This window comes from Ranitomeya imitator, chromosome 6 (assembly GCF_032444005.1).
Source record: "Ranitomeya imitator isolate aRanImi1 chromosome 6, aRanImi1.pri, whole genome shotgun sequence".
Lineage (NCBI taxonomy): Eukaryota > Metazoa > Chordata > Amphibia > Anura > Dendrobatidae > Ranitomeya > Ranitomeya imitator.
In genome coordinates, this window is record NC_091287.1 from 549,554,207 (window position 1) to 549,580,741 (window position 26,535).

The 26,535-nt window shown below is 45.3% G+C and overlaps 1 protein-coding gene across 1 annotated transcript in view; it reads right to left on the reverse strand.

The window, feature by feature from the left end:
• The window catches only part of TRAPPC9 (trafficking protein particle complex subunit 9), a 645,843-nt gene that overhangs the window by 292,862 nt on the left and 326,446 nt on the right, over positions 1 to 26,535 (reverse strand). The window contains exon 20 of the mRNA XM_069731953.1: positions 15,052 to 15,205. Coding sequence (XP_069588054.1) covers positions 15,052 to 15,205 — 154 coding nt within the window. The remainder of the gene's footprint in view (positions 1 to 15,051; positions 15,206 to 26,535) is intronic.

Below are 26,535 nucleotides of genomic sequence, written 5' to 3' on the forward strand. Positions count from 1 at the left end.
ACCAGATCATTAATGAATATGTTGAAGAGAACAGGTCCCAATACTGACCCCTGCGGTACCCCACTGGTCACAGCGACCCAGTTAGAGACTATACCATTTATAACCACCCTCTGCTTTCTATCACTAAGCCAGTTACTAACCCATTTACACACATTTTCCCCCAGACCAAGCATTCTCATTTTGTGTACCAACCTCTTGTGCGGCACGGTATCAAACGCTTTGGAAAAATCGAGATATACCACGTCCAATGACTCACCGTGGTCCAGCCTATAGCTTACCTCTTCATAAAAACTGATTAGATTGGTTTGACAGGAGCGATTTCTCATAAACCCATGCTGATATGGAGTTAAACAGTTATTCTCATTGAGATAATCCAGAATAACATCCCTCAGAAACCCTTCAAATATTTTACCAACAATAGAGGTTAGACTTACTGGCCTATAATTTCCAGGTTCACTTTTAGAGCCCTTTTTGAATATTGGCACCACATTTGCTATGCGCCAGTCCTGCGGAACAGACCCTGTCGCTATAGAGTCACTAAAAATAAGAAATAATGGTTTATCTATTACATTACTTAGTTCTCTTAGTACTCGTGGGTGTATGCCATCCGGACCCGGAGATTTATCTATTTTAATCTTATTTAGCCGGTTTCGCACCTCTTCTTGGGTTAGATTGGTGACCCTTAATATAGGGTTTTCATTGTTTCTTGGGATTTCACCTAGCATTTCATTTTCCACCGTGAATACCGTGGAGAAGAAGGTGTTTAATATGTTAGCTTTTTCCTCGTCATCTACAACCATTCTTTCCTCACTATTTTTTAAGGGGCCTACATTTTCAGTTTTTATTCTTTTACTATTGATATAGTTGAAGAACAGTTTGGGATTAGTTTTACTCTCCTTAGCAATGTAACATAGTAACATAGTAACATAGTTAGTAAGGCCGAAAAAAGACATTTGTCCATCCAGTTCAGCCTATATTCCATCATAATAAATACCCAGATCTACGTCCTTCTACAGAACCTAATAATTGTATGATACAATATTGTTCTGCTCCAGGAAGACATCCAGGCCTCTCTTGAACCCCTCGACTGAGTTCGCCATCACCACCTCCTCAGGCAAGCAATTCCAGATTCTCACTGCCCTAACAGTAAAGAATCCTCTTCTATGTTGGTGGAAAAACCTTCTCTCCTCCAGACGCAAAGAATGCCCCCTTGTGCCCGTCACCTTCCTTGGTATAAACAGATCCTCAGCGAGATATTTGTATTGTCCCCTTATATACTTATACATGGTTATTAGATCGCCCCTCAGTCGTCTTTTTTCTAGACTAAATAATCCTAATTTCGCTAATCTATCTGGGTATTGTAGTTCTCCCATCCCCTTTATTAATTTTGTTGCCCTCCTTTGTACTCTCTCTAGTTCCATTATATCCTTCCTGAGCACCGGTGCCCAAAACTGGACACAGTACTCCATGTGCGGTCTAACTAGGGATTTGTACAGAGGCAGTATAATGCTCTCATCATGTGTATCCAGACCTCTTTTAATGCACCCCATGATCCTGTTTGCCTTGGCAGCTGCTGCCTGGCACTGGCTGCTCCAGGTAAGTTTATCATTAACTAGGATCCCCAAGTCCTTCTCCCTGTCAGATTTACCCAGTGGTTTCCCGTTCAGTGTGTAATGGTGATATTGATTCCCTCTTCCCATGTGTATAACCTTACATTTATCATTGTTAAACCTCATCTGCCACCTTTCAGCCCAAGTTTCCAACTTATCCAGATCCATCTGTAGCAGAATACTATCTTCTCTTGTATTAACTGCTTTACATAGTTTTGTATCATCTGCAAATATCGATATTTTACTGTGTAAACCTTCTACCAGATCATTAATGAATATGTTGAAGAGAACAGGTCCCAATACTGACCCCTGCGGTACCCCACTGGTCACAGCGACCCAGTTAGAGACTATACCATTTATAACCACCCTCTGCTTTCTATCACTAAGCCAGTTACTAACCCATTTACACACATTTTCCCCCAGACCAAGCATTCTCATTTTGTGTACCAACCTCTTGTGCGGCACGGTATCAAACGCTTTGGAAAAATCGAGATATACCACGTCCAATGACTCACCGTGGTCCAGTCTATAGCTTACCTCTTCATAAAAACTGATTAGATTGGTTTGACAGGAGCGATTTCTCATAAACCCATGCTGATATGGAGTTAAACAGTTATTCTCATTGAGATAATCCAGAATAACATCCCTCAGAAACCCTTCAAATATTTTACCAACAATAGAGGTTAGACTTACTGGCCTATAATTTCCAGGTTCACTTTTAGAGCCCTTTTTGAATATTGGCACCACATTTGCTATGCGCCAGTCCTGCGGAACAGACCCTGTCGCTATAGAGTCACTAAAAATAAGAAATAATGGTTTATCTATTACATTACTTAGTTCTCTTAGTACTCGTGGGTGTATGCCATCCGGACCCGGAGATTTATCTATTTTAATCTTATTTAGCCGGTTTCGCACCTCTTCTTGGGTTAGATTGGTGACTCTTAATATAGGGCTTTCATTGTTTCTTGGGATTTCACCTAGCATTTCATTTTCCACCGTGAATACCGTGGAGAAGAAGGTGTTTAATATGTTAGCTTTTTCCTCGTCATCTACAACCATCTACAGTAAGTGGGGGCAGGTCTGTCACTCTACAGTATATAATGGATATAATGGAACTAGAGAGAGTACAAAGGAGGGCAACAAAATTAATAAAGGGGATGGGAGAACTACAATACCCAGATAGATTAGCGAAATTAGGATTATTTAGTCTAGAAAAAAGACGACTGAGGGGCGATCTAATAACCATGTATAAGTATATAAGGGGACAATACAAATATCTCGCTGAGGATCTGTTTATACCAAGGAAGGTGACGGGCACAAGGGGGCATTCTTTGCGTCTGGAGGAGAGAAGGTTTTTCCACCAACATAGAAGAGGATTCTTTACTGTTAGGGCAGTGAGAATCTGGAATTGCTTGCCTGAGGAGGTGGTGATGGCGAACTCAGTCGAGGGGTTCAAGAGAGGCCTGGATGTCTTCCTGGAGCAGAACAATATTGTATCATACAATTATTAGGTTCTGTAGAAGGACGTAGATCTGGGTACTTATTATGATGGAATATAGGCTGAACTGGATGGACAAATGTCTTTTTTCGGCCTTACTAACTATGTTACTATGTTACTATGTTACAGTAAGTGGGGGCGGGTCTTTCACTCTTCAGTAAGTGGGGGCAGGTCTGTCACTCTAAAGCAAGTGGGGGCGGGTCTGTCACTACAGTAAGTGGGGGCGGGTCTGTCGCTCTACAGTAAGTGGGGGCGGGTCTTTCACTCTACAGTAAGTGGGGGCAGGTCTTTCACTCTACAGTAAGTGGGGGCGGGTCTGTCACTCTACAGCAAGTGGGGGCGGGTCTGTCACTACAGTAAGTGAGGGCGGGTCTGTCGATCTACAGTAAGTGGGGGCAGGTCTGTCGCTTTACAGTAAGTGGGGGCAGGTCTGTCACTCTACAGTAAGTGGGGGCAGGTCTGTCACTCTACAGTAAGTGGGGGCAGGTCTGTCACTCTACAGTAAGTGGGGCAGGTCTGTCACTCTACAGTAAGTGGGGCAGGTCTGTCACTCTACAGTAAGTGGGGCAGGTCTGTCACTCTACAGTAAGTGGGGCAGGTCTGTCACTCTACAGTAAGTGGGGCAGGTCTGTCACTCTACAGTAAGTGGGGCAGGTCTGTCACTCTACAGTAAGTGGGGCAGGTCTGTCACTCTACAGTAAGTGGGGGTGGGTCTGTCACTCTACAGTAAGTGGGGCAGGTCTGTCACTCTACAGTAAGTGGGGCAGGTCTGTCACTCTACAGTAAGTGGGGCAGGTCTGTCACTCTACAGTAAGTGGGGCAGGTCTGTCACTCTACAGTAAGTGGGGCAGGTCTGTCACTCTACAGTAAGTGGGGCAGGTCTGTCACTCTACAGTAAGTGGGGCAGGTCTGTCACTCTACAGTAAGTGGGGCAGGTCTGTCACTCTACAGTAAGTGGGGCAGGTCTGTCACTCTACAGTAAGTGGGGCAGGTCTGTCACTCTACAGTAAGTGGGGCAGGTCTGTCACTCTACAGTAAGTGGGGCAGGTCTGTCACTCTACAGTAAGTGGGGCGGGTCTGTCACTCTACAGTAAGTGGGGTGGGTCTGTCACTCTACAGTAAGTGGGGGCAGGTCTGTCACTCTACAGTAAGTGGGGCGGGTCTGTCACTCTACAGTAAGTGGGGGTGGGTCTGTCACTCTACAGTAAGTGGGGGCAGGTCTGTCACTCTACAGTAAGTGAGGGTGGGTCTTTTTCACACTACAGCAAGTGGGGGCAGGTCTGTCACTACAGTAAGTGGGGGTGGGTCTGTCACTCTACAGTAAGTGGCGGTGGGTCGGTCACTCCACAGTAAGTGGGGGCAGGTCTGTCACTCTACAGTAAGTGAGGGTGGGTCATTTTCACACTACAGCAAGTGGGGGTGGGTCTGTCACTCTACAGTAAGGGGTGGTGGGTCGGTCACTCCACAGTAAGTGGGGGCAGGTCTGTCACTCTACAGTAAGTGGGGCAGGACTTCAGCGCTCTACAGTAAGTGGGGAGGGTCTTCATCTCCTTGCAGCAGGAGCAGGTCTTTGTCGCTCTACAGTAAGTGAGGATGGGTCTTTTTCACACTACAGCGAGTGGGGGTGGGTCTGTCACTCCACAGTAAGTGGCAGTGGGTTTTTCACTCCACAGTAAGTGGGGGCAGGTCTGTCACTCTACAGTAAGTGGGGCAGGACTTTAGTGCTCTACAGTAAGTGGGAGCAGGTCTGTTGCTTTATAGTAAATAGGGGCAGGTCTTTGTCACTCTACAGTAAGTGGCGGTGGGTCTTTGTTTCTCTATAGTAAGTGGGGGCTGGTCTTTATCTCCTTACAGTGGGGGCAGGTCTTTGTCACTCTACAGTAAGTGGGGGTGGGTCTTTATTGCTCCATAGTAAGTGGTGGCAGGTCTTTATTGCTCTATATTAAGTGGGGCAGGTCTTTATCTCCTTACAGTGGGAGCACTTTGTCGCTATACAGAAAGTTAGGTAGGTCTTTGTCTCTCTGCAGTAAGTGGGGGTGGGTCTTTTTCACACTACATTAAGTGGGTGTGGGTCTGTCACTCTATAGTAAGTGGCAGTGGGTCTGTCACTCCACAGTAATTGGGGGCAGGTCTGTCCCTCTACAGTAAGTGGTGGTGGGTCGGTCACTCTACAGTAAGTGGGGCAGGACTTCAATGCTCTACAGTAAGTGGCAGCAGGTCTTTGTCGCTCCACAGTTAGTGGGAGCAGGTCTTTGTCGCTCTACAGCAAGTGGGGGCAGGTCTTTGTCGCTCTGCAGTAAGTGGGGGTGGGTCTGTCACTACAGTAAGTGGGGCAGGACTTTAGCTCTCTACATTAAGTGGGGGTGGGTCTTTGTTTCTCTATAGTAAGTGGGGGCTGGTCTTTATCTCCTTACAGTGGGGGCAGGTCTTTGTCATGCTACAGTAAGTGGGGGTGGGTCTATCCCTTTACAGTAAGTGGGGGTGGGTCTATCCCTTTACAGTAAGTGGGGGTGAGTCTATCCCTTTACAGTAAGTGGGGGGGTTTCATCTCTTTATGGTGAGGGTGGGTTTTGATTTATTTACAGTAAGTGAAGGCAAGTCTTAACCCCTTAGCGACCGCCGATACGCCTTTTAACGGCGGCCGCTAAGGGTACTTAAACCACAGCGCCGTTAATTAACGGCGCTGTGGAAAAAGTCCATAGCGCCCCCCAGAGGCCGATTTTCTCCGGGGTCTCGGCTGCCGAGGGTAGCCGAGACCCCAGAGAACATGATTTGGGGGGTTTTTAACCCACCCCGCATTTGCGATCGCCGGTAATTAACCGTTTACCGGCGATCGCAAAAAAAAAAAAAGCGATCTCTTTTTAATTTCTCTGTCCTCCGATGTGATCGCACATCGGAGGACAGAGAAAAGGGGTCCCAGGTGGCCCCCCAATACTCACCTAGCTCCCCCGATGCTCCTCGTGTCTCCCGGTGGGCGCCGCCATCTTCAAAATGGCGGGCGCATGCGCAGTGCGCCCGCCGGCCGGCACCGGGAGAATCTTTGGGGTCTCGGCTGCCGGGGGTAGCCGAGACCCCAAAGAGCACGATCGGGGTCGGTATTACCGACCCCTGTTTTGCGATCGCCGGTAATTAACTGTTTACCGGCGACCGCAAAAAAAAAAAGTAAAGTGTAATTCTCTGTCCTCTGATGTGATCGCACATCAGAGGACAGAGAAATAGGGGGATTCGGGGACCCTAGCATACTCACCTAGGTCCCTGGATCCTCTTGCTGCTCCTCCTGGCCGCCGGCAGCAGAACATGGCGGACGCATGCCCAGTGCGCCCGCCATCTGTCTCCATCTGCCGGCCGGCAGGAGAACAGCAGTTGGGGCTAAAATTAGGGTTAGGGGTAGGGTTAGGGGTAGGGTTAGGGGTAGGGTTAGGGGTAGGGTTAGGTTAGGGTTAGGTTAGGGGTAGGGTTAGGGGTAGGGTTAGGTTAGGGTTAGGGGTAGGGTTAGGTTAGGGGTAGGGTTAGGGGTAGGGTTAGGTTAGGGGTAGGGCTAGGGTTAGGGCTAGGGTTGGGGCTAAATTTAGGGTTAGGGTTGGGGCTAAATTTAGGGTTAGAGTTGGGGCTAAACTTAGGGTTAGGCTTCTTTCACACTTACGTCGGTACGGAGCCGTCGCAATGCGTCGGCCCGACATACCGACGCACGTTGTGAAAATTGTGCACAACGTGGGCAGCAGCTGTAGTTTTTCAACACATCCGCTGCCCAATCTATGTCCTGGGGAGGAGGGGGCGGAGTTACGGCCACGCATGCGCGGTCAGAAATGGCGGATGCGACGTACAAAAAAATGTTTCATTGAACGTTTTTTTGTGCCGACGCTCCGCCAAAACACAACTGATCCAGTGCACGACGGACGCGACGTGTGGCCATCCGTCACGATCCGTCGGCAATACAAGTCTATGGGCAAAAAACGCATCCTGCGGGCACATTTGCAGGATCCGTTTCTTGTCCAAAACGACGGATTGCGACGGAATGCCAAACGACGCAAGTGTGAAAGTAGCCCTAGGGCTAGGGTTGGGGCTAAAGTTAGGGTTAGAGCTGGGATTAGGGTTAGGGTTTGGATTAGGGTTGGTATTAGGGTTAGGGTTGGCATTAGGGTTACGCTTGGGATTAGGGTTAGGTTTGGGATTAGGGTTAAGGTTAGGGTTGTGATTAGGGGTGTATTGGGATTAGGGTTAGGTTTGAGGTTAGGGTTGAGATTAGGATTAGGGGTGTGTTGGATTTAGGGTTTTGATTAGGGTTATGGTTAGGGTTGACATTAGGGTTGTTTTGGGGTAAGGGTTGTGATTATGGTTAGGGTTAGTGATTAGGATTATGGATGAGGTTGGGATTAGGGTTAGGGGTGTGTTGGGGTTAGGGTTGGAGCTAGAATTGGGGGGTTTCCACTGTTTAGGTACATCAGGGGGTCTCCAAACACGACAGCCAATTTTGCGCTCAAAAAGTCAAATGGTGCTCCCTCCCTTCTGAGCTCTGCCGTGCGCCCAAACAGTGGGTTACCCCCACATATGGGGCATCAGCGTACTCGGGATAAATTGGACAACAACTTCTGGGGTCCAATTTCTCTTGTTACCCTTGTGAAAATAAAAACTTGGGGGCTACAAAATCTTTTTTGTGAAAAAAAAAATATTTTTTATTTTCACGACTCTGCATTCTAAACTTCTGTGAAGCACTTGGGCATTCAAAGTTCTCACCACACATCTAGATAAGTTCCTTGAGGGGTCTAGTTTCCAAAATGGGGTCACTTGTGGGGGGTTACTACAGTTTAGGTACATCAGGGGCTCTGCAATCGCAACATAATGCCCACAGACCATTCTATCAAAGTCTGCATTCCAAAAAGGCGCTCCTTCCCTTCCGAGCTCTGCCGTGCGCCCAAACAGTGGTTTACCCCCACATATGGCGCATCAGCGTACTCGGGATAAATTGGACAACAACTATTGCAGTCCAATTTCTCCTGTTACCCTTGTGAAAATAAAAACTTGGGGGCTACAATATCTTTTTTGTGGAAAAAAAAATATTTTTTATTTTCACGACTCTGCATTCTAAACTTCTGCGAAGCACTTGGGCATTCAAAGTTCTCACCACACATCTAGATAAGTTCCTTGGGGGGTCTAGTGTCCAAAATGGGGTCACTTGTGGAGGGTTTCTACTGGTTAGGTACATCAGGGGCTCTGCAAACGCAACATAATACCCGCAGACCATTCTATCAAAGTCTGCATTCCAAAACGGCGCTCCTTCCTTCCGAGCTCTGCCGTGCGCCCAAACAGTGGTTTACCCCCACATATGGGGTACCAGCATACTCAGGACAAATTGGACAACAACTTTTGGGGTCCAATTTCTCTTGTTACCCTTGTGAAAATAAAAATTTGGTGGCTAAAAAATCTTTTTTGTGGAAAAAAAAATATTTTTTATTTTCATGGCTCTGCATTATAAACTTCTGTGAAGCACTTGGGCATTCAAGGTTCTCACCACACATCTAGATAAGTTCCATGGGGGGTCTAGTTTCCAAAATGGGGTCACTTGTGGGGGATTTCTACTGTTTAGGCACATCAGGGGCTCTTCAAACGCGACATGGCGTCCGATCTCAATTCCAGCCAATTCTACATTGAAAAAGTAAAACGGCACTCTTTCTCTTCCAAGCTCTGCGGTGCGCCCAAACAGTGGTTTACCCCCACATATTGGGTATCGACGTACTCAGGAGAAATTGCACAACAACTTTAGTGGTCTAATTTCTCCTGTTACCCTTGTGAAAATAAAAATTTGTGGGCAAAAAGATCATTTTTGTAGAAAAAATGCAATTTTTTTTTTTCACGGCTCTACGTTATAAACTTCTGTGAAGCACTTGGGGGTTCAAAGTGCTCACCACACATCTAGATAAGTTCCTTAAGGGGTCTAGTTTCCAAAATGGTGTCACTTGTGGGGAGTTTCCACTGTTTAGGTACATCAGGGGCTCTCTAAATGTGACATGGTGTCCGATCTCAATTCCAGCCAATTCTGCATTGAAAAAGTCAAACGGCGCTCCTTCACTTCTAAGTTCTGCGGTGCGCCCTAACAGTGGTTTACCCCCACATATGGGGTATTGGCGTATTCAGGAGAAATTGCATAACAAAATTTATGGTTACATTTCTGTTTTTACACTTGTGAAAATAAAAAAAATGGTTCTGAATTAAGATGTTTGCAAAAAAAAGTTAAATGTTCATTTTTTCCTTCCACATTGTTTCAGTTCCTGTGAAGCACGTAAAGGGTTAATAAACTTCTTGAATGTGGTTTTGAGAACCTTGAGGGGTGTAGTTTTTAGAATGGTGTCACACTTCATTATTTTCTATCATATAGACCCCTCAAAATGACTTCAAATGTGATGTGGTCCCTAAAAAAAAATGGTGTTGTAAAAATGAGAAATTGCTGGTCAACTTTTAACCCTTATAACTCCCTAACAAAAAAAAATTTTGTTTCCAAAATTGTGCTGATGTAAAGTAGACATGTGGGAAATGTTATTTATTAACTATTTTTCATGACATATCTCTCTGATTTAAGGGCATAAAAATACAAAGTTTGAAAATTGCAAAATTTTAAAAATTTTCGCCATATTTCCGTTTTTTTCATAAATAATCGCAAGTAATATCGAAGAAATGTTACCACTAACATGAAGTACAATATGTCACGAAAAAACAATCTCAGAATCAGCGGGATCCGTTGAAGCGTTCCAGAGTTATAACCTCATAAAGTGACAGTGGTCAGAATTGCAAAAATTGGCCTGGTCATTAAGTACCAAATTGGCTCTGTCACTAAGGGGTTAATTTCTTTGGATCTTTGTTTTTTGTTTTGTTTTGTTTTTTCTACAGGAAGTGGGGATGTTCCAAGTGTCTTGTGTGCAAAATTTGGGGGCTCTAGCTGTTAAAATAAAGGGTTAAATCACGGAAAAAAATTGGCGTGGGCTTCCGCGCAATTTTCTCCGCCAGAGTGGGAAAGCCAGTGACTGAGGGCAGATATTAATAGCCTGGAGAGGGTCCAGGGTTATTGGCCCCCCCCTGGCTAAAAACATCTGCCCCCAGCCACCCCAGAAAAGGCACATCTGGAAGATGTGCCTATTTTGGCACTTGGCCACTCTCTTCCCTACATAGAGACAGGAGAGTAGGACTCCCTTGTGTCCGTGTGTGCTGTGTATGGGAGACATCTAAGCAGTTTGTCTAAACCCACTAGCTCAGAGACAACTGAAAAAAAAAAGATAGATCCTACAAGGGGAAAAACTGAAAGTCAAAACTGGGAAAAACTGGTGAAAAATACAGGATGCAAATCATCCAATAGCCAGAAATAGTGTTATTCCTCATGAACTGAGAGATACATTTTACCATAGTGACTACATTTGAGAGCCATACAATATGTGGCCGGAAATCACTCAAATTGCAGTATATTAAGACGATGGTTTGAGTCATGGAAAAAAACCTTCATCAAGAATCATTAATTTTAACAGTTTCACGGGGGGCGGAGGGTGTATGAGAAAAACAAATCATTGGGGCTGAAGGGCGCTCCATAGAGACAGTAGCGTAAAAAACAGAAGCAGAGACACACACATGGTGCTGCTTTATAGTAAGTGTTTATCTCACCCCACATCTAGATTCACAGCTACACTGCTTAGTAATTCTGAATAATGTCCTCCATGCGGCTTCTGAACGTGTACGACATTAAAGGGAACCTGTCACCTGAATTTGGCGGGACTGGTTTTGGGTCATATGGGCGGAGTTTTCGGGTGTTTGATTCACCCTTTCCTTACCCGCTGGCTGCATGCTGGTTGCAATATTGGATTGAAGTTCATTCTCTGTCCTCCGTAGTACATGCCTGCACAAGGCAAGATTGCTTTGCGCAGGCGTGTACTATGGAGGACAGAGAATGAACTTCAATCCAATATTGCAGCCAGCATGCAGCCAGCGGGTAAAGAAAGGGTGAATCAAACACCCGAAAACTCCGCCCATATGACCCAAAACCAGTCCCGCCAAATTCAGGTGACAGAGTCCCTTTAAGGTAGGAGAGCAGGAACCACTCTCATATGTGCTGTGTATGGGAGACAACATAGCAGCTAGTTTACACCCACTAGCTTAGAGACAACTGAAAAATTGCTAAAAAAAATCTGAAATTAGCAAAACTGCTGTACTCACTCACAACAGCTTATTCCAAAAAAGTCATCTAAAAATGACAGGTATGTTTAAAGCAGTTCTTTGCTTTGCTTACACTATTCCTTTAGGATTTACCTAAACTAGAAGAAAAATAAATAGAACGCTTCTTTTGTTTTCCTATCCTGAAAAGTTTCTTCTCTTCGGAACTTGCTTAAACGGGTTAGTGTCAAATCCTGAACGGTGTGGAAATGTATGTCAACGAGACTGCGCCTTTACTATGCCGAACTGACCCAGCCGACGACAGAACAGAACAGTGTGCCGCTGCCTGTACAGCACCAGAAAACTAAAAGGATGAGATTTTTATTTTTCGTTTGCTTCTTATTCCCCCCCCCACACACACACTTTAAATCGCTCAAAAGAAGTGTTGAGGGAAAGAACCGCAAACGGTGACGTTCCGGGAAGGACTCGCAGGGCAGACTAAACTGATTAGACTGTGAATGGAGGACTCGGTGGAGAGGATGATGCCCTTTCAGCGCTCCGCTCACCAGATGCAATTCAGGGTCTGTTGTTCTGTAATAAACCCATTTGGTGCGGCAGGGATGTGTTTTTCTCAGCGGGCGTCATACGGGGCGAGTTACCAGCAGCGCAGACTGGAGAATAACAAGAAAGTTTAATGATACATTGTATATGAAATGATATTTCTCTAGCCGATATGGGCTGGATTGGTAAATAGCGGATTTCTCTAGCCGATACGGGATGGATTGGCACATGGTGGATTTCTCTAGCCGATATGGGCTGGATTGGCACATGGCGGATTTCTCCGACAATATGGGCTGAATTGGCACATGGCGGATTTCTCTGACAACATGGGCTGGATTGGCACATGGCGGATTTCTCTAGCCGATACGGGCTGGATTGGCACATGGCGGATTTCTCTGACAATATGGGCTGGATTGGCACATGGCGGATTTCTCTGACAATATGGGCTGGATTGGCACATGGCGAATTTCTCTCACAATATGGGCTGGATTGGCACATGGCAGATTTCTCTGACAATATGGGCTGGATTGGCACATGGCGGACTTCTCTAGCCTATACGGGATGGATAGGCACATGGTGTATTTCTCTAGCCAATACGGGATGGATAGGCACATGGCGGATTTCTCTAGCCGATACGGGCTGGATTGGCACATGGCGGATTTCTCTGACAATATGGGCTGGATTGGCACATGGCGAATTTCTCTGACAATATGGGCTGGATTGGCACATGGCGAATTTCTCTCACAATATGGGCTGGATTGGCACATGGCAGATTTCTCTCACAATATGGGCTGGATTGGCACATGGCGGACTTCTCTAGCCTATATGGGCTGGATTGGCACATGGTGTATTTCTCTAGCCAATACGGGATGGATAGGCACATGGCGGATTTCTCTAGCCGATACAGGCTGGATGGGCACATGGCGGATTTCTCTAGCCGATACAGGCTGGATGAGCACATGGTGGATTTCTCAAGCCAATACAGGCTGGATGGGCACATGGTGGATATCTCTAGCCAATATTGGCTGGATTGGCAAATGACGGATTTCTCTAGCCGATTCATGCTGGATTGGCAAATGGTGGATTTTTCTAGCTGACACGGGCTGGATTGGTAAATGGCAGATTTCTCTAGCCGATACAGGATAGATTGGCACATGGCAGATTTCTCTCTAGTCAATACGGGCTGGATTGGTAAATAGCGGATTTCTCTAGCCAATAGGGGTTGGATTGGCACATGGTGGATTTCTTCTGCCAATATGGACTCGACTGGCAAATGGCAAATTTCTCTAGACAATATGGGCTGGATTGGTAAATAGCGGATTTCTTTAGCCGATACAGGCTGGATTGGCACATGGCAGATTTCTCTAGCAGATATGGGCTAGATTGGAAAATGGCGGATTTCTCTATCAATAGCCTAAAAACAGTACAAAGCAGAAATAATATATCATCTTACCTTAAGGCAACATTACCGGACTCGCATGATTTACAGGCTTCAGATTCTCCAGACACACACTGTAGGTCTGCATTGGATATGTACTGTAGAAGCTAAACAATGTGTCTCCATGGGTACAGACTATTGGTGGATAACCTAACAAATCTAAATTTGTTAATCTAGATCAGTCAGCAGTATTGTCCATGTAAGCAGCTGAGACATGCCTATGCCCTTGGTCATGCAGGTTGCATACCCGAGGAATCCAAATGTTCACTCTACTCGCACTGAGATTACAAGAGTCCGATGGGTGGTCTCTTTCCACTCTCTGCGCTGAATGCTCTTAGACTACTCTCTTCTGGTCTTGATTGATAGTTGTAATGGTCCACCCTATCGCATACTGAGGGCAAATGGAAGGAACTGGCTAGCCTAGTGAGCCAGGAGACCTCAAATGAAGAGGCTGCCCACTGGCGACTTGTGACCACAGCGCAAGAGGGATAAAACTAAGATTCATCAGTCAGGCAACCTGCATGATCTGGCACTTAGATTTGTTTCAACTGCCCACCTCATCACCAATACTGCATTATGAGAAGCTTAATAAAGTCAAATCTTCTACCAAGATCCCTTCATAAAAGTAAAAAAATACAAAGATGATAATGTGACATTAGAATCTGACTACATAGTTTGTTTGTAGTCTGTAGCCATGGAGATACCTAGTTTTGCACAGGAGTCAATGACACAAAATGACAAAGTCTTTCAAATTAAAATCTTATATTTTTTTCTTTTTTTTATGAATAAAAATTTGGTTGAAAAGCTGAACGTTATTAAAAATATATAAATACAGCGACAGATACCATTAAAAATGTAGTGATTCTTAATGTGGTTTTTGGTCAGATACAGGGCCGGACTGGCCATCGGGCACTTCTGGCAAATGCCAGAAGGGCCGGTGCCAGTAGTGGGCCGCTGAACGCCTACTCACCCCCCCAGCAGTGCCGCCGCCGCATTCAACTATACCGGCGTCTATATTCTGTAGGGTGGTAGCTGCATTATACTATATGTGGGCTGCATTATACTGTATCGAGGACTATGGAGAATACGTTCTACTATATGAAGAACTATGGGGTGCAGTATACTATGGGAAGTGAATTGTCCTACATGGATGACTATGGCGGTGCATTATACTATATGGAGCACTATGAGGAGTGTATTATGCTATATGGAGGACTGAGCAGTGTATTTTAATATATGGAGGACTATAGGGAGTGTATTATACTATATGGAGGACTGTGGTGCACATTATAATATGTGGAGGACTATGGGGTGTATTTTACTAAACAAGTAAAATGCTGCATATTCAGATTGTTTTTGCTGGAACAAAAATAATTGTTCTCAGCAGCACATCGCCGGTGTAAACTGTAGATGTGCTGCTGATAACATGATACTGTATGGTGATCTGTTCGTGATCTATTAGTGATCTTTCTGTCCCATCATTATTCCTCAGCTGGTGGAAAGAGGCCGGGAAACAAGTGTTGAACAACTTCAGTATTGTTGATCAAACTCATTTAGCGGCCTGAACTCAGTGCATGTAAGTACAACCAAAATGCTTTTGTGTGATGGGCAATATGTTAGCATTTGGGGCCCCATTTTAAACTTTGCCTAGGGCCCCACTTTGTACACTTGTAGGCAGGGCCGGTTTTAGGCAAAGATATTAACTTCAAATGCCAGGGCTGAATTTTAGTCCCAGTCCGGCCCTGGGCAGATACTTGAGTTTCAAAAACACAAACCTTAATCCAGTGCAGTGACATGGATTTAGGAAAGGATATGATCTTCCAGCGGATGTCCAGCTTGTTGTTGATCTCCAAACCCTTGGCTTGCTGTCGCTCTTCTTCCACCTCCTTCGGATTGGCAAACTGCGTGTTGTCCTCTAAAGGCTCCGAGATGTTCTCAAAGTTGAACTTGTCCACCTGGATGGCCATCCTGAGGAGAAACACACAGGAGGAAATGTGGACTAGAAGACACAGATGTAAATTCTATCAACTTTTTTTTTTTTTTACTTTTCAGTTAATTTTTCCTTGCTGAAGAAAAGAACAGGCGACAGAAAGACCAAATGGTCAATGTAAAAAGAGGTGCTCAAGGGGGTGCTTTCTGTCACCGCTACCCACCAAATCCAGTGCTCTGCAGCTGCTGGCTACGCATCTGTTGGGTCGCACGCATTCAGCAAAGCATCGCATTAGCTAAGCATCAAGTTATAGCAGTTATTCCATGGCAAAGAACTAATATCCATATTCTCTCCTCACACAGATATGCAGTGACTATCCCCAGCTCTCCCTGGATCCTGAATATCTTTGTATTTTGCAATGATTTTCTGTGTGTCGTCAAGCACCATGAATGGTATGCAGTGAATATCCCCAGTTCTCCCTGGATCCTGAATATCTTTGTATTTTACAATGATTTTCTGTGTGTCAGCAAGCACCGTGAATGGTATGCAGTGAATATCCCCAGCTCTCCCTGGATACCGAATGCCTTTGTATTTTGCAATGATTTTCTGTGTGTCAGCAAGCACCCTGAATGGTAACTTCATGTCATTTAACTCCTTTGCTAGAATTCATCATCAGTTACATGGTTTTCAGTATTCACTGTTGTAGCTCCAGGGGGGGTCTCTGTAAATGCATATCACAGGAGAGGTGTTAGTACAGAGATGTTATCAGGACTGCATCTTTGATCATCTAACCACACCAGGATGTGTTGAGCAGCTGTCCCTAATTTATAACTAACCAGCTCTCATAATCCTGCTGTCCTCTCCCTGCACTGGGGGCCTATAAATTAAGATTCATTCTTAGGGGTGCACGCATGTGTGGGGTCGCACACATTCAGCAAAGCATCGCATTAGCTAAGCATCAAGTTATAGCAGTTATTCCATAGCAGTTAGTCAGGGCAGGAGTCAGGTAACATACACTCTGCTCTCCCTTCTATCCATGTGCTATATTCCTATCCTCCTTTCTTCCCTTGCAATCCACATCCACTGCCCAATCCCCCCTCCATCACGACTCATACATCAGCTCCTCTCTCCTTCCCTCTCCCATGTACAGCTCCCCATGCACTTCTCACCTTCTTGAAAAACCTCAGACCGTCTTGCCAAAACTCACTGCACAAAAAAAATTCTTACAATTCCAAAAACTTCTTGCTTTTTATCTTCCTACTCCTACTGATTTCGGGAGACATCTCCCCCAACCCTGGTCCACCATCCCACAACCTCAACAGCTACCCGACCTCACATCAAAACCATTCTAACCTTATTAATATTACTTGCACTCCCTCATCTCCTTCCTATGTAACAAGCTTCCTTTCCTGTACAACTACTTTCTGAACAACTCTCTAAATCTATTGGCCCTCACTGAAACCTGGATCCAGGATTTTGACACTGTCTCCCCTGTTGACATTTCCCATGGTGGCCTACAATTCTCCCATTCCCCGAGACCCACAAACAGACCTGGTGGTGGAGTCGGTATACTCCTCTCCCCACAATGCACCTTCCAGGTCATCCCACCAACTCCATCACTCTCATTCCCTTCTTTTGAGGTCCACACCATCAGGCTCTTCCGTCCCCTCTCCCTCAGAGTAGCGGTCATATACCGACCCCCAGGCTCACCCACCCACTTCCTGGACCATTTCTCTGCCTGGCTGCCGCACTTCATGTCCTCAGAACTCCCAACCCTTATCCTGGGAGACTTCAACATCCCGACTAACAGCCTCACTTCCACATCTGCATCCCAGCTTCTATCACTGACCACTTTGCTCGGCCTCACAGCTCTCAACCTCTGAGACACACAAGGACGGTAACACCCTTGACCTGGTCTTTGTCCGGCTATGCTCAATCTCCTACCTAAATAACTCACCGCTTCCCCTCTCTGACCACAACATTCTCTCCTTCATGCTCACAAATCCTCGCTCACCCCACCACCCTCCAACCTATCATTCAGTCAGAAATCTACAAGCCATTAACCCTCACACACTTTCAGACTCCCTACACTCATCACTACAATGACACTCTTAGAAGCACCCTTGACCAAGTAGCTCCCCCTCACCCTCAGAACCTCCAAACACAGAGTGAAACAGCCCTGCATCTCCCCTGGCTCACTCTCCGCATTTGATCCCATCACAGAAGAAGTCTCCAGGCTCCTCTCTTCTTCTCGTCCGACTACATGCACTACCGACCCCATTCCCTCTCATCTCCTCCAGTCTCTCTCTCCAGTCGTCACTATTCACCTAACTACAATCTTTAATCTCTCACTCCCCTCAGGCATCTTCCCGTCTTCCTTCAAACACACTATCATTACTCCATTACTAAAGAAACCCGCCCTCGACCCATCCTGCACAAATAACTACAGACCGGTCTCCAACCTTCCCTTCATCCCTAAACTCTTGGAGCGCCTAGTCTACTCCCGCTTTACCCGTTACCTCTCCATTCACTCCCTCCTAGACCCTTCACAGTCCGGCTTCCGCCCCCTACACTCGACAGAAACTGCACTCATCAAAGTGACCAATGACCTTCTGACAGCAAAATGTAATGGTGACCACTCTCTGCTCTTTCTTCTCGATCTCTCTGCAGCTTTCGACACTATTGACTACCCTCTCTTACTCTCTAGGCTCCAGTCACTTGGCATTAAGGACACTGCTCTCTCCTGGTTCTCCTCCTATCTTTCTGACCGCTCCTTCAGTGTTCTGTTCGCTGGCTCCACTTCATCTCCTCTTCCTCTCACTGTCGGGTTACCCCAGGGCTCAGTCCTTGGCCCCCTTCTCTTCTCCCTCTACACGGCCCCAATTGGACAGACCATCAGCAGATTTGGCTTTCAGAACCATCTTTATGCTGACGACACACAACTATACACGTCATCCCCTGGCCTTACTCCTGCTGTACTACAGACCACCACTGACTGTCTGTCCGCAGTCTCCGACATCATGTCCGCTCTCCATCTGAAACTCAACCTCTCCAAAACTGAACTTCTTATGCTCCCACCATCTACTAACCTCTCTAAACTTTCTACTAACCTCTCTAAACCTGACGTTTCCCTCTGCGTGGATGGCACCATAATAACACCCCGGCAGCAGGCGTGCTGTCTGGGTGTTACGTTTGACTCCGATCTCTCCTTCACATCCCATATACAATCTCTTGCCCGCTCATGCTGCTTACACCTAAAGAACATCTCTAAAATCCGCCCTTTTCTCAGCACTATAGAAACAACAAAAAACCATCACTGTCGCCCTGATCCGCTCCCGCCTGGACTACTGCAACGCTCTATTAATTGGCCCCCCCCCTCACTCGACTTTTCCCTCTCCAGTCTATCCTCAATGCAGCAGCCAGGGTTGTCTATCTAGCTAATCGTTACTCAAACGCGTCCACTCTTCACCAGTCATTACACTGGCTGCCCATTCATTACAGGATACAATTCAAAGTACTTGTTGTCACCCACAAAGCTCTTCACAGTGCGGCACCCCCTTACATCTCCTCCCTCATTTCTGTCTATCGGCCAAACCGACCTCTGCACTCTGCAAATGACTTTCGACTAACCTCTGCAACTAATCCGTACCTCCCACTCCCGACTTCAAGACTTCTCCCGTGCTGCGCCAATCCTCTGGAATGCTCTACCCCAAGAAATTAGGACCATCCACAATTTGCATAGTTTTAGGCGCTCCCTTAAAACACATGTGTTCAGAGCGGCCTATCATGTTCCCTAATCAGTTATTTTGTTTGTGTGTAGCTGTCATGATATTGTATGAAATGTGATATGATTTTGTAGCTTGCCTGTTAGACCCATGCTGCGGGCTAAAAAAAAACCCTTTCTCTCTCTGTCTCTCTTTGTTTCTGTGTGTGTGTGAAACTATTCTTCTCAATGCTCTGCCCTGCCCCCAAGCCCAGGAAGGTCTATTGCGCTTGTGGCGGCACAATTCTCCCTTCAGCTGAAGCTGGTCTGATCAGACATGCAGCTCTTTGTTCTGTTATAGTAAGATATTGGGCCACAGATTTGGGCTAGAAAAATAATAAGTACATATTGCTAACCTCCATCGGTGGATCTATCAGCCACTGGAAACCCGAGCCTCTAATTCCTCCAGGTAAAAAAGTATGGATTTCTCTGGAACTGTATGTCCCAAATAGCCAAAATTTGGTTTCATTAGGAAGCCAATTTTAAAATAAGCTGAATGAGGGGTGTGCTGGGATTCTGGCATGTTCTGGAGCGGAGATACGAGCATTATAAAACTTTGTTAAATTTGGTATGTTTGAGGAGATGGGAGGGTCCGAGGAAACCAACCCCTTTAGTGATGTCACAAGGCTGGGGTTTAAAAGTCTCTACCCTTAACCCAGCCTTCAGTCTGAGTCTGAGCTTTACCAGAGGAGCCCTCACTGCCAGACTTGATGCATTGAGACATTTGGGAGCTCTGCCCGCCAGCATGGTTTTGCCTGAAATAAACTGAGAACATGTGAGTTGTACCTTTTCTTATTTAATCCCTGTTTATTTTATAATTTACCTTGTACATATTTTCAATTGTCTCATATTGTAACATCTTTATATGCCTTTTTACAAACACTGCCTTCTTTCGGAGTAAAATATATAAATTACTAGTTTTCGTTCTTCCTGCTCTAAAACGTACCCTAAGTCTTCTGAAGGGAATTATGCTACTGTTTTGGGTTAGCTTCGGACCCGTTTAATCGAAGCTGGTGGCAGCATACCGTGTGCTGTGCCTTTGGGAGTCGTTGTAGTTACTGCGGTGTTGATAATTATTGTTCCTGCCTGAGTGGGAGTAGTTAAATCGCCTCGCTGCAGCGTGCCCAATAGCCAGTACATAGCAGGCAGCCTTTCTGGCGACTAATTACCCTAAGTGCAGTACCTAATCTGACCTGAGGGTAAGAGGGCGCCAGAGAGCTGCAAGTTCAAGCGGAACTGTAAAGCGGGATATACATAAATCCCTGCAGTTCGTGGTATATTGAAGAGCAGTGGGATACCTAAAATAAGCCCCTGCTGTAAACTAAGAGGTCAATAGCCTTGTGTGTGTTTTTTCATCACATTGTAGCAGTGGTGGGGTAACTAAGATAAGCCCCCTGCACATGTGTTAGTCGTCTGTTGGCCTAAAGTCACCCCGATCCGTGACGTAGGGGTGACGGTCACGGTGTGAATCGTGACAGTAGCCCATTCACTACTTCCATCTATCCCCCACTCCCTGAAGATGGCTGGACCATCATCGTAAATACATCATTGTAAATACACACCTGTACTTTGTATCTCCCCACCTCATTGTAGATTGTAAGCTCTCACGAGCAGGGTCGTCTTGTGTTGCTTTAATTATTGTATTGTTAACATTGTTACTTATGACTGTTGTGTTTGAAGCTGTTAAACTGTAAAGCGCTTTGGAATATGTTGGCACTATATAAATAAAGATTATTATTATTATTACCCAACCGCATTTATGCATCACAACTTGTTGACGACTGTAGGTCTTCTTGACCTTATTTAGAGAGTATTAGGTTCGTCATTATCAGTTTAATTCATTGTTTGAGTATTTAATCAGTCTGCATAGTGCGTTCTTCACTGTTTTGCAGGTCAACAAACTAGCTGGCTTGGACAATGTGTAATCAACATATTAACAAACATCTACTGTTCAATTACCCTGCATCCCTGTCATCTAAGATAAAAGAAAATAAGTTACAAGAAACATCAACGTTAAAGGCTCATTAAGCGCAATAGTCTGATTCATGATCAAACAAAAACACAAATTCAAAAGTCGACATAAAGATAGAAGCCTATGTCTGTGGGCCTCCTGAATTTACATCTGGATAATTAAGATCAAATGCTGTGTCGTCACACCCGGTCACCTGTTTTCAGGAATGGAGATGAGTAAGGTTTGGCATTTTTCTCGTAGAGATGAGTAAAGTGAGCCGCACATATGGAGAGGTAGCTCAGACAAATGCAGGTCCAATCCGTCCAACTTGCATTTATTAGGCATTAATCTGTTCATGAACCATAAATGTCCAAGATGTGACAACCATTGTAACACCTGTGACCAGCCGAGTGTACCTCAACCCTAAACAGTTATGGGAAAAGGTTTTAGCTAGACTCGAAATTTTGCATTCCAGTTGGATCATTCTCTGGCTATCATATAAATAAATACTGCCATTCGTTATCATTAAAAGTACTGCCCTCAGGATTAAAAAAAAAAAATGTAAAAATTACAGGAGCGCGACGTAATAAATGAACTGTATTAAAAATCATAAAGGTGTATATTTGGATAATAATTAAGGCAGATGAGGCACAGAGCGCGGCCGATGGATGTGAAAAAAGTGATATTGTCCGTCCCGGCGATGTTTAACAAGCAATTAAAAGCTAATTAAACTGCGCAAGATAATGTTTGCTTCTGGACTGCCTTCTGCAAACAGAAAACGTAGAGAACGAGATAATAAAGAAATTAAAAATTAATATAAAATGTAGGACTCGGTGAGGCGCTTATTTTTTTCCCCACAGATTACGGTCTTTTATTATAGGTTAATGGTATAAAATTTCTACAACTTACAAAAAGCTTAATAAAAAAAATAAATAAAAGGGAAAGTGCAACATAAATTCCCAAGTTTATTAACTATTAGTGATGAACGAACGTGCTCGGATAAGGCATTACACGAGCATGCTCGAGTGCTAACAGAGTGTCTTCGGCGTGCTCGAATAATATGTCCGAGTCCCTGCACCTGCATGTCTCTTGGTTGTTCGACAGCCGCAACACATACAGAGACTGTCTGTTTGTTAGGGAATCCCTACATGTGTTGCGGGCGTCGAACAGACGTGGGGACTCGAAAATATTATTCGAGAGCGCAAAAGACACTATTAGCACAAGAACATACTCTGATAACACCTTATCCGAGCACGTTCGCTCATCACTATTAACTATAACAAAAAAAAAGAATTGTCAATTTTGTTTCTCTTACTGGTAGGTGACTGACTCCAGTTCAACAGGCAAGGGAACCAATTGGTATTGGAATTTGTGGATGGACCACCGTTAATTTGAGCTTTGGTGTATGTATTGTCAAGAGATCCCTTTAAGGGAAGCACTCAGGACAAATAAAGGGCCGATTCAATATAAGAAAATGGCACAGTTCCAAATCTCCGAGACACCATAACTGACATAATGGCGGACATGGTACGTCATCCAAAGCAGATCTGAAGTTGTGCGCATGCGCCGTTGTCATCTCCAAGTTCTAGTCCTCTTCTGGTGACCTCCTGGCTTCTGGCGAGTATGCAGCAGGGAGACTATCACCTCACCATGTACCTTGAAGCCACCAGCTCAACAGAAAATCAAAAGCCTCAGGGAGGTCAATCAAAACTGATATGGGAGGTCTAGGGCAGGGCCAGCTGGACTACTGTATGCTTCTCCACCTCAATGACTAGGACTCAATGAATATTCCATACAATGAAGCTAAAGGAATGAGCCCAGAGCATAAGGTGGTATAACGTGCAATGTGTAGGAACATGTTCACACTGCGGACATCTCACAGACGAAAATAAAAATGAGCATATACCATGTGGTACGTATATAGTTATGTTATTTACATGTACTATTAGGTACCTGGTTAACGCCATTTTGAAAAAATAAAACCCTAAAAGATATCCCACTGTGACAAGGTGTACCCAATGGGGATGGTCCTATCCTATCTCTAGTATTAAAACCTCCCCTCCTGTCAGCGGACCTCAGTGTAGATAAGGGCCTTGCAGGACCGGAGCCCGACTGTTCAGCTATATACGGTAGATGAAATGCCTAGCTCAGAGAGGGGCCATGATCACGTTTGTACAGGGTGGTCGTCTGACACAAGGTGAGGTATTAATACTAGAGACAGGATAGGATTGTCTTGGTTCAGGTTCACCTTGTCGTGGTGGGATGGCTTTTACGCACGTTAACTACGTCCCCTATGATATTCACATGTTCTATTATTATTTACTTACTACTTGGTATATGCATTAGGGCTACCAGTAAGGTAGTTGATGGTCATGCGCCTCCTTCTCCGTCACAGAGCGTTCTAACTGTCTACAGCAACTGGGAGATAGGCGGCATGTCTGGTCTCACAAGAAGTTGTGTCTTGTGTGGTGGGGAGCTAGCCTTGACGGTTGTGCGGGTGGGCATGAGGTTCTTCTATGTGTGGCACAGTTGTGTGGAGAGACGAATGGGGCTACAGTGTGGCCTCTACCGGATATTGGACCCCTCCTTAATCTGATATCAATGACCTATAGTAAGGAAAAATCTCTCCTCTTCTTCCCACCACAGAAATATTCTCTTGTCTCCTAAATGATCACTAAGCTTTGAAGTGATACAGGGTTTAGAACTTTATCATAAGTCACAATAAAAAAGAGGGGGAGCTTCGAAATTGGGAGGCATATATTGCCCAGATAAATAGTGCACATTTTACATGGTGTTATCCTCGCAGAGCTCCTACAATATCTCACGGCACAATATACTGCATAAAATCAATGCTTTCCGTGCTCGTTTAGCACTGTGCATTGCAAACAGGGTTAGGACTGAGGCATTTAGTGCCCAGATAAACAGTGCACAGGTTACCAAGAGTAGTCCTTGCAGAGCTCAAGCAAAGGAGCATCATTCACTAGATACAGTGCTCAGGTACTTTCATATGTTTCCAATGAACATAGGGCATGCTATCGTGGCATACAGTGCCCAGATAAATAATGCACACATTACCTAGAGATAGAAGTGTGGTGCCCAGACAGTGTCATGGAGAATTCATATATTGCACAGAGTGCATAAATAAAATGCCCATGTAGTGCCATAAGTTGCCAAGAGACAGAGAATGCTATTTTGGAATACAGTGCCCAGATAAATAATGCACACATTTCTTAGAGACAGAAGTGTGGTGCCTAGAGAGTGTTATGGAGAACTATATATGACAGAGTGCGTAAATAAAATTCTCATGTAGTGTCATAAGTTTCCAAGGATTCAAGCTTCAGGAGGCTAATTTGCATATTCCAGGTGCCTTCTGGGAGAAGCGAAGTCTCCCTAAGCTAGAAGATCGTTGGGTACAGCCGGGACCAGCTGCTTCGAAAGCATCACCAAACCAAGGATTCAAGCTTCAGGAGGCTAATTTGCATATTCCAGGTGCCTTCTGGGAGAAGCGAAGTCTCCCTAAGCTAGAAGATCGTTGGGTACAGCCGGGACCAGCTGCTTCGAAAGCATCACCAAACCAAGGATTCAAGCTTCAGGAGGCTAATTTGCATATTCCAGGTGCCTTCTGGGAGAAGCGAAGTCTCCCTAAGCTAGAAGATCGTTGGGTACAGCCGGGACCAGCTGCTTCGAAAGCATCACCAAACCAAGGATTCAAGCTTCAGGAGGCTAATTTGCATATTCCAGGTGCCTTCTGGGAGAAGCGAAGTCTCCCTAAGCTAGAAGATCGTTGGGTACAGCCGGGACCAGCTGCTTCGAAAGCATCACCAAACCAAGGATTCAAGCTTCAGGAGGCTAATTTGCATATTCCAGGTGCCTTCTGGGAGAAGCGAAGTCTCCCTAAGCTAGAAGATCGTTGGGTACAGCCGGGACCAGCTGCTTCGAAAGCATCACCAAACCTGTAGGACATTATTGCAAGAGAGCTTGGCTGAGTAGATTACACAAGAAGGAAAACACACAGCAGGTCAGCAGGATCTAGGAGCAACATGGCAGATGTGACAACCTACATGGTGAGCTGCAGCATGTGCTACATGTTCACAGATCGACCAGAAGAAGAATCCAATTTCACCTGTCAGAAGTGTAGACTAGTGGCCCTTTTAGAAGAAAAGGTGCGGGGTCTGGAAGAAAGAATAGCAACTTTGAAACTCATCAAAGAGAATGAAGACTTTCTAGACAGAACAGAAGCATCTCTACTGGTCACAGAAGGTGAAAAAAGTGTCAGAGAACCTCCAAAAGCAGATGAGTGGAAGCATGTGACCAAAAGAAGCAAGAAGACCATGGAGAAATCACCAACCACACAACTGAAGAACCGATATCAAATCTTTGTAGAGGATGAAGATGGCACACCTAAGAATGAAGCAATACCAGCGAGCAAAAAAGAAAAGGGCACACAGCAACAAGTGACAGCAAAAAGTACAGCCAAGAAGCAACGAAGAGTGGTGGTGGTGGGAGACTCACTACTGAGAGGCACAGAAGCAGCCATCTGCAGACCGGACATAACTGCAAGAGAAGTATGCTGCCTTCCAGGTGCGATGATCAAGGATGTGACCGATAGGATACCAAAGCTCTTCAGCTCCAAGGACGTCCACCCATTTCTTCTGATACATGTTGGCACCAATGACACGGCAAGGAAGGACCTACCGACAATCTGCAAGGACTTTGAAGAGTTGGGGAAGAAAGTAAAGGAACTGGATGCACAGGTAGTTTTTTCTTCTATCCTTCCAGTAGACGGGCATGGCACCAGGAGATGGAACAGGATCCTTGATGCAAACAACTGGCTAAGACGATGGTGCAGACAACAAGGATTTGGATTCCTGGACCACGGTGTGAATTACTGGTATGATGGACTCCTCGCCAGAGACGGACTACACCTCAACAAACCTGGGAAACACACATTCGCCAGAAGACTCGCTACACTCATCAGGAGGGCGTTAAACTAGAAGAAGAGGGGACGGGAAGAAAAACATTAGACTCGAACAAAGACGACCCAGGAAAACATACTCAGAAGGGAGGTAAGAACATTTCTAAAACAATCCACAGTGAGGAGATTGGAACAAAACAAAATCCTCTAAACTGCATGCTCGCAAACGCCAGAAGCCTGACAAACAAGATGGAAGAACTAGAAGCAGAAATATCTACAGGTAACTTTGACATAGTGGGAATAACCGAGACATGGTTAGATGAAAGCTATGACTGGGCAGTTAACTTACAGGGTTACAGTCTGTTTAGAAAGGATCGTAAAAATCGGAGAGGAGGAGGGGTTTGTCTCTATGTAAAGTCTTGTCTAAAGTCCACTTTAAGGGAGGATATTAGCGAAGGGAATGAGGATGTCGAGTCCATATGGGTTGAAATTCATGGAGGGAAAAATGGTAACAAAATTCTCATTGGGGTCTGTTACAAACCCCCAAATATAACAGAAAGCATGGAAAGTCTACTTCTAAAGCAGATAGATGAAGCTGCAACCCATAATGAGGTCCTGGTTATGGGGGACTTTAACTACCCGGATATTAACTGGGAAACAGAAACCTGTGAAACCCATAAAGGCAACAGGTTTCTGCTAATAACCAAGAAAAATTATCTTTCACAATTGGTGCAGAATC